The following is a 9,210-nucleotide window of genomic DNA, read 5'->3' as shown; positions in this document are numbered from 1 at the left end:
AGCTGTGCTCTGGCTGCTGTGAAAACAACCAGAGGCACCTCCAAGTCGAGGAATGCAGGGCTGAGCCCACATGGGCTTGCTGGAGTCCCACTGACTCGTGGATAATGATCCTGAGTCTGCAGCTTCTTTCATGTGTGAAACCTCAGAAGAGGCACCATGAGCCTAAGGCAGGGATTAGGTGCTTCCCAGTGAAACAGTTTTTGCTGTGATTTAGAGTAATTATGCATTACCCAGCTATGAGAACTGGGGGGAGTCTGCTCTGTCAATTACTACAAATTATTAAAATTAAGTGATGGAGATACATGATAGCAGAGACTAGATTAATGAACTAATTGCTCTTAATGCACTTACATGTGAGCTTTGGGAACCATTTCAGGCTGAATCACTTGGAACTGCCCAGATTAGGAGAGGAATATAAAGGGTTATACATGAAGTGCTTCAGGTAGCTTTGAGGGTAGTCTGAAAAGTGAGCAGGATGAACTTGCAGTGATTACTAATGGCTCCTTCTGCTTAAGCCAGCACAGGATAAACCCAGCCCTTCCCCAGCTGAGGTCAGGTTCCTGGTGTTTCTCATGTCAGCTCTATTCTGTTTATTCAGGGGACATTTGAATGTCTTCAAATGCAGTGATCCAGCTCAGCTGCCAGTGCAGGTGTGCTGTGGAGCCCTGGGCTGGGGCCAGGTGAGTGAGCCAGCCGTGGTTCTGGGCTGTGCCACCAGCAGTGTGTGACCCTCCCTGTCTCCATCTCCTGCTCCTCAGTTTATCTCCCTGATGGGACATCCAGGTTATGTGGGGGCAGTCAGGACAGGGTCAGGGTCCATACCCAGTGCAACAAATTCCCACTGCTGGAAAACAGAGCTGAGAGCTCTTCCTGTTGGAAACCTGCAATGACAGCATCTGTGCTATGCTGCTCTGGCCCAGAGCTGTAATTTATCCTTCCAAGTCTGTCTGATTACAGCTGTGGTTGTTGTTGGTATTATTGTGAAGGCTAAAGGAGTTTATCTCACACCAGAGCAGCCTCATGGATGGGAGACAGAGATATCCAGAAATCCAGATATGTGTCACCAACTCCCCACACCAGAAGGGTGCCTGATCCTCTGGGTTATCTCCACACCTTTGGCTCTGTTGTGCAGTCTCCTGCAATTAGCAGAGATTAAAAAATCTTATGTCTAGTGCTGTGAGTGACCACCTGGGGAAGTTACTCGTGCTTTGTCTGTGGCAGGAGTGATGGAGGACACGTGTGCCCTGGGCTCAGCCCGTTCTCAACACAAAGGAATGTGCTGGGCAGCACAAACAACAAATTTTGGCAGGGCTGCATCTGTGTCTCTCCAGCTTTTCCAAGCAATTACAATTCTTGTATACAAAGAAAGGGAAATCCAGACCTGGTCCTTTGCTGAGTTTCCACAGCTGTGATGTCCCTGTGGCTCCCAGGTGTGCTCTGTGCTGGGGGCAGGTGGGGATCATCCCCCACTCGTTCCTCAGCCAGTGTTCCCCACTGCTTTCTGCTGCTCTCATTATTGCTGGTTAATGTCAAGGCTGTCCTCTGCCTCCTAACTCAGGCTGAAGCCACTGGACTGCAGTTGCCGAGGCAACAAAACATTTTATGTCATTGTCATACTTGATACAGTTAAAGCCTAAACAAACCTGAAGAAAGGGGCAGTCTGTGAAGGACAGGGGTGAAGGGATGCAGGGGCTTTGCTCTGGGACAGAGAGCAAAACAGGGAACAGTGGTTACAGGATGGAAGCTGAAACGGTGCAAAAAATACCAGGCAGATGAGTTTCCTGGAAAGCTGCTTGAGGAGTTCAGGAGAGAAGAACTTTTATGAGGCATGAGCTGCTTTGTGGTTATTTATTACTGTTCTGAGAGCTGCAGAGAGCAACATGCTGAGAGCCCCAGTTAGAGCTGCCTTAAATAACCCACCATGCACACCATGGGCTTGGCAGCTGTGTTACCCAGGACCCTGGCACTGCCCTGGGGAGGGCTGGGGGTCCTGGGGCTCCACACAATTTGAGGCTTGTACCCTGCAGCTAAGCTGCTCTTCCTTGAGCTGTCTGGCCAGGAGAGATAAAGCATTCATAGGACCTTCAGGGGTTACCCCAAGTGCTTCTGACTGCATTTGTGTGACCAAAAGCAGTGGGAAACAGGGCTTAGGAAGGAAGCTGGAAGTGTCTTGGCTGATATTTTGGTGTGGAGTAAAAGATGCAGGAAGAGGGAGCTAATACTGAGCTGGTCCAAAGCAGATATATCTGCCAGCTCCCATTGTTTTTCTCCAGGGTGCAGGTACTTGAGCTTAATTTGAAAATGAAGATTAAATGCCACACTGGATGTGTGTGGAGTGCAGGGCTCAGCTCAGGCTCTGATGGGTGATGCTGTGGGCATGTGCTGGCACGAAGCAGCTTTTGGAATGTGGATGGACTCTGGAACATCTGCAGCGGGGAGGAGCACTAAATCTTTAATTAGGGATTTATGAACTGGGTAGAGATGATTGAGTCATTGTTTGACTTGCTTTCCAGAAATAGATGTTTTTTTTCCTCTCTCCTCCCCCATGAAGCACAGAGGAGCAGTGCTGGGCAGAGTGCCAGGCAGGGGCCAGTGCTGCTTTGGCTGAACCATGGTGGGCACCAGCAGCAGCCAGAATCCCAGCTGGAATGGGACTTCTGAGGGGCTGGGAGGGAGACAAGTGCCAGCCTCACTCCTCTCTGCTCACCATGGGCTGGCAGAAACAAATCCTCCCTCCTTTCTGCTCTATGCAAACTGTGAAGATGAAAAATCAGGGCTCAGAGTGATTTGCAGTGGGAATGAAAGCCCCAGATAGCTGTGAAAGGAGACAGAGGGTGTTCAGTGTCTGGGGTCAAAACAATGCTTGTGCAGAGTTCCCCTGGGGCCTGGCAAAAAGCTCTTCCTGGGGAGGGGCTGGGAACAGGCTGGGTCATCAGCACAGGCTGGAGAAAAGAGCTGCTGGATCTAGCTGTGAGGTTCCTCCTCTCTCATGTGGCTGCAAGGAGCACAGGGGCAGAGCCCAGGTCTGTGTTTGGGGTGAGTGTCACCCCTGGGCCAGCTGTGGTTTGTCACCCTGCAGTGAGAGCTGTCACCACTGCTCAGGCTGTCAGAGATCCAGCCCCAGTAATTAACAGTCTGACTGTGTGGGGATAACGATTCCCACTGCCATAAGAATTCTGTCTTCTTGCCTTCATTTTGTCTCTTTGATCAGCCAGACCTCTCTGCCACATCTAGAGCTCACAAATGTATTCCAGGGTTTTATAATCACTCACTCACACTTTCATAGATGCTAATTAATACATGTAAGGGTTTCCCTCTCAGGCTTCCTGGCTAATTTAATGATTTTTGCAGAGAGGGGACCCAATCCTGCAGCCAACATTGGGGTAAAAGCAATTCAGTGGTCAAAAATAATTCTGAGGTGTTCAGAATGGTCATGTCTGGATAGGGGAGGTGGCTCTGCAGCCCTTCCTCACAGCTCAGCCTTGACTTTGGGCTGCACCCTGTGGAAGCCCAGATGGTTGATGTCCTGCTGAGGAGCAGAGACAGCAGGCTTGGGCCTGGGTGGGCTCTTTCCTCTTTCCTCTTTTATTTTCAGGCTGAGAACACAGATGTCTGGTTGGAACAGGTATTTATCAACATAAGCTGCTTGGCTAGTCAGGAATAATCAAAATATTGTTATTACCATGCGTGGAGAACTGTCACCCTTTCCCATGGTTTCATTTGCATCCCTTTTCCCAGCTATTTAGGAAGGTGTGAACAAGCAGTGACAGCCTGCTGTGGCTGAAGTGTGTCCCAGGATCTGGTGTCTGGCAGAGCCAGCACGAGGGGAGCTCTGGGGCTGCCTGGCCCTGCTCCACTTGGGTCACATTTAGTGCCAAATGCTATTTCTGTTTCTTCTGGATGTTTCCAGTCCTGTCCCTGGTGCCAGAAGGTTGGGCTCCTTCCACACATCCTCACTCAGAACGAAGGTGTTCTCTGATAGAGATTTCCAGTAAATATCTGGAAATAAGAGTAATGAGTTGAATGGTGCACTTCACACCCAGGCCAAATGATTTTGTTCTTACCTTGGTGGCTACAGTAACCCTTGGTAGTAGCAGCATTTCTGTGTGCTTTTTGTAATACATTGTGGCTTTTGCATGAAGAAGTCTTTAGAGCAGTAACAACTCCAGAAGATGAATTAGTTACAAAAGGTAGATGGAATTGATAGTCATTTTAATTTGTCACAGTTTCAGTTCCAGGGAGCAGCTGAATAATTACACTGCCTGTGAAGAAAGAGAATGCAATACTTCCTCTCATTATAGATCTAACTTGTCTCCCTTCCCTTTTAATGTAAGTGAAAATAAAGATATCTGTGATATCTTCTGTTTTGATCACCATTTGAAAGCCCTGGGACAGCCTGTACAGCTCTGTGTTGTGGTGTTTGGTGTACAGATTAATTATTTTAATGTGAAACCCAAACACTGGGTTAATTGCTCAAAGCACAAACCTGAGCTTGCCAATCCCAGTGAGGAATTCCTCATCAGCTGAGCTGTGCTGGGCCATGGAGGAGGCAGGAAATTCAGGACCTAAAGAAAGGAGACTTTTTGCAGTTTGCTGTGGTGGTTTTCTTTCATAAAACACATCTGGATGGAGAGTGACTTGGGCTTTGTTTCTTTCTTGCAGCCTGAAGAACCAATAGTAGCTCGTCAGTGGAGAAGAGGACAAGCACTAACGCTGCTTCTGTGGAGGGGAGCGGGTCAGAGGAGAGGAGGCTTTCTTGGACAGTGATCCTATGTGGATTCAATAATTAACATGTAACTAACCTTTGCTTTGGACAAAATACATGGATTTTTTTTTTTTAATTTTGTGGTGAGTTAAAATATTTGGATGGATTTTTTTACCCTTTCAAGACAATATTTATTCAGCACAGAGTCTAGAGTATGATAACTATCCTGTAAATACAGCACTTACTCATCAGTCATCTTCAGGGACAGTGGAAACAAATGATTTTACTTTTTCATATTTATTCCTAGATTTCTCCCAAGAGTATAAGATTATTCTGCTACATTATCCATGATAGTGATGTAATCAGTCTTCAATCAGAAATAAACACACTTTCTTCACCTTCTCCAGCATGGTTTGTGTCAACACACACAGAGCAAAACCAGTGAATCCTGGGGATTGTGTAATGGATGAGTTCCTCCCTTCCCTCTTTGTCTCTAGAGAAAACAGAAGTTCCACCAGTGAAGAACACTGAACAGAAAGTGTGAATTCTTTCTCCTGGTAGGATTCCTGCAGGCTCAGCAGAGACAGTTTGTTTTATTGGCTTTGTTTTGAGCTGAGGCTGTTCCATGCAGCTGCAGGAGGCACAGGGGAGCAGAGCTGGCTGTGCCCTCCAGGTAAGGCTGGAGAGCAGGGAGGCAGTGGGGACTCAGAGTTATCCCTGCACTGATCCAGCTCTGCTTTGAGCAGAGAGGAGCAGCCAGGTCAGAGGAGAGTTCTGCATCCAGGGGCTGCCCAGAGCTGGGCTGGGCAGGAGCCTCAGCCCCCCAGGCTGTACTTGAGCCCCCAGTGCTGTGAAGGGACAGGCTGGGTGTGCTGCAGCATCACCTCCTTCCTCTGTGGGGACACCCAGAGCCACTGCAGGAGCTGTGTGTGATTAATTTGTGCTCTTGCATTGATGCCTTTCATGTGTGGAGGAGAATGGGTTTTTCACAGATGAGTAAACATCTCCTTGTGTTTCATAGCTGTGGGGTGGTTTCATTTATTGTGTTTTGGGTAATAACACGAGCTGCCAGTGTTCCTGAAGCTAAACTGTCTCTTTACAGAGAGAATGATTTACAGAAATAGGGCACATCAGTCATGTGGGTTCAAGCCTGACTTTTCAAAGCTTCTTTCCCGAAAGGAGCCCTCCCCAAGCAGCATCCAGGGTGCTGCAGAAGCACTTTTGTCAGGAGACAAACCCAAAAATCCATGTGCTCTAGTAATCACTATGAGCTAATTGCAGCAAATTAATTACAGCACAACCAGAATTTCTTTCCCCAGGCAGGTGTGGAGACAGCTCTGCAGTGAGCTGGGTTGGACCCAGGCTGTGCTAGGCTGGCTGTTCTGCCCTGGCTGTGCAGCCTGGCCTGCAGCTCTTGGGCAGATGTGGTCTGATGGCACTGCAGAGCAGGAGGGTCAGCACTGCTGATGGGATTCCCACTCCCCAGAGGGCCAGCCCAGGTGAGTGGGAGGCAGGTGAGGTGCCCCATCACTCCCCTGTCTCCCCAGCTTCTGCCTGGAGTGACAGAGTAGCACAAAATTTCCATTTGTTGCCAGTGTTGTCCAGGTCCTTTCAATCAGGCTTTGGTCCCTAAATCCTTTTAATCTCTTGCTCTTCCTAAATTCATTAGGCTTTAAAAGCAAGACATAAAAGGACAAATCTCCTCATGGTAAGTCAGTGATCCCTGTAGAAGTGCTGCCAGATCTCTGATGCCTGGTCCAATGGCCCCAGGCTGAAATGCGTGAGAGGATGTATTTGAGAGCTTTGAAAATGGTTCAGTGCAACCACTGCATCCCCCTAGGTTACTTTAAACTGAAGGGTGAAAACATTTGTGTATATTTTCTTCATTAAAAAAAGCCCATAAACACACTCAGCATTTCTCATGCAGAACATCTATATGTAACAATTTGATTTTGTCTGTTCTATGTTTTGCCAGTTTAAAATTTTGTGCAAGGTAGTGAAGAAATTAAATCTCAACAATTTATCACCAGTGTGGTTGGGTCTCTCCCCAGACTCACTTTACAGTCAGTGCTAACTGGAATAGAGGTGGCACTGGGAGACAGCTGCAATGTGGCACATTTCAGTGTGCCAGCACTGAAATGGAAGTGTTTTAGATGTGTTTTACAGTTTGTAGCCCATACTAATGCAGCTCTCTGGGTTCTGGTGCAGATGTGTCAGGTTGTGTTTCAGGGGCAGGACACTGACTTTCAGTGGTGTTTTATGCTCAGACATTGCTCAACACAAATAATTTGTGGTTTTATCTGGCTCCTTTTTGGAGGCAGTGGAGCTCTGTGGCAACAGGGTGTAACATGAGGCTGCCCTGAGACATGCAGCTTCATACAGAGATTAATCATGGGATTAGAATGCTCTTGGGACATAAGTAGTGCTTCCTTTGTTAGGTTCCCATTGCATCAATTTAATTAGCAAGTCCTGACCATTAAAACCACCTTCCATTATCTTCAGGTGAAGTATGTGGAAGTCTAATTCTTCCTCCAGGCTGTGCTGGCTGCAGCTGCCTGAGGCCATTGAGCTGCCCAGCTGCCAGGAGGGTGTGGGGAATGCCCAGGGCTGGAGGTGTCTGGGGACAAGCAGGACCCACTTTGGGGTTTGAATTGAGAGAGAGAGAGCATTAACCCCGTGGTGTGTTCCTGCTGAAGTTACTGCACTGGGCTCAAGTGGGAGACTGAATGAAATAATTTCTAGTGCTCCCTAATTGAGCCCTGTCCCCCCTTGCAGGTCTCTGACAAAAGCCTTTGTCAAACATATTTTTAATCAGTGTGTGCATTTCAATTTGCATATTAATAGCAAGGAGCTGTTATTACAGCTGCTGTTGATGAGATGGTGTCAAGCCCATCTTCCCATCTGAGGAAAGAAAGAAACTGTGTCTATTATGTAAAGAATGACATTGGCAGCAAACATGTCTGAGGATCGTCCATTCTTTGTCTTGATCTTCCTTTATCTCTGCCTTTATTTTGCTCTTAATGGCTCATATGGATGCATTCATTAAACTTCTTTTTTCCCTTTAGAACCAGGATCAGGTAACAAGAGACTAGGACAGGTTTTTGTGCATGTTGTGACATCTCCAAGCTAAATACAGCAGTCTTGTTCGGTGCTTTTGACTTGGAAAGTGGCAAAAGGTGGCCCTGCTCTGGCAGCCATTCTTTGCAGCTGACCCAGAAGAATAATTAACATGCTGTAATGAACCATGGCACTGCTCTCCAGGTTCCAGCCTCGCACAGCTCCACTGGTTCCCATCATCCCAGTGCCTGAGACTGGGCTGATGGCACAGGAGGCTGATGGAGCACGGCTGCTGCTCCACAGAGGATGCACAGGAGGAACAGGACAAGGGAGAGCTCATGGAATGGCTCAGAGCAAACCTAAAAGACATAGGAGAACCATCAAAATAGAAAAAAGAAAAGAAACAATCCCAAGGAAAAAGGACTGCCCTCCATCCATCCCAGCTCCACGAAGGAGCTGGAGGAAGAGCAAGGGGAGTGCTGCACACACACATTTCTTGAGAACAGTGCTGGTGTTAACAGACAGCCTCAGTTCACCCAGTGCTCAGTGCATTCAACAATTCAACAGCTTCTCCTCATGAGGAAATCGTTACTGTGTTGGGGAGTGTGGAATCCAGCAGGTGCAGAGGATTAAATAATGGAAAAGCATCTTTTGCAGTGCCAGAACCACGATGGTGCAGTGCCAGGGATGAGTGGGACCTGTGGGTGGGTGCTGTGAGGATGCTGCCTGTGTTTGGCCTTGTGGAGCACAAAGATGAGAGGTTTGTGCTGCTGGGTGTTATGAGCAGAGCTCTGGTTTTAACAGGAGCCACCAGGGGCTCTTCCCTCAGCCTGCCCTCAGAAGAGGCTCGAGGCACAGGCTGCTCAGGCTTTGGCTGCTCCTGCAGGTTTAGGCAGCTGCAAATTTGAAAGATCTGGCCAGAGTCCAGCTCACATCATGCACCTCTAAACCATGGGAGTGCTGTCTCAATTGCTCCCACCACGACTCCTTTTCTAATGGAGATAGTTCAGTAGTGCAGTGATGCATTAAAATGGATCTCAGTAAAAAGGCAAAGCTAATTATAAAAGACCCAAACAATTCCTCCCCACTCTCTTGTCCTGAGCATCTGTGGCCACTGAGCAGTGAGTGCCTACAGGCTCTGGAAACAGAAAGGTGAAATGGGTCTCTGCTCTTGTGCCCAAAGGTTGTTTTCCTCTCCAAATTCCCCATCTGCAGCCTCTCCCTGGCACAGCTCAGGTGGTTGTTCCACCCTTATAATTACTTCTATGTAATTTACTATCAGTGTTGTAGTAGTGAGGATCTAAGGCTATAGGATAATAAGGTTTATAATGAAATTGTTGTATCCAATAGATTCAGAGACCAGACAGGCTTCAGGGCAACAGATTCCCCTTTGAATCTGGAATAGGAACAACAAGCTTCCAGCTAGATCTAGACCAGAAAAAAAAATC

General features: G+C 47.7%; 1 protein-coding gene across 2 annotated transcripts in view; it reads left to right on the top strand.

The window, feature by feature from the left end:
- Window positions 1-5,109, top strand: part of ZMAT4 (zinc finger matrin-type 4) — a 47,114-nt gene extending 42,005 nt beyond the window's left edge. For both annotated transcript variants that reach the window (XM_019008817.1, XM_015648718.1), the window contains one exon: window positions 4,663-5,109. In XM_019008817.1, coding sequence (XP_018864362.1) covers window positions 4,663-4,678 — 16 coding nt within the window. In that variant the 3' untranslated portion in view covers window positions 4,679-5,109. The remainder of the gene's footprint in view (window positions 1-4,662) is intronic.
- The last annotated feature ends 4,101 nt before the right edge of the window (window positions 5,110-9,210 follow it).

This window comes from Parus major, chromosome 22, assembly GCF_001522545.3.
Source record: "Parus major isolate Abel chromosome 22, Parus_major1.1, whole genome shotgun sequence".
Classification (NCBI taxonomy): Eukaryota; Metazoa; Chordata; class Aves; order Passeriformes; family Paridae; genus Parus; species Parus major.
This window is presented reverse-complemented; position numbering and strand designations above follow the sequence as displayed.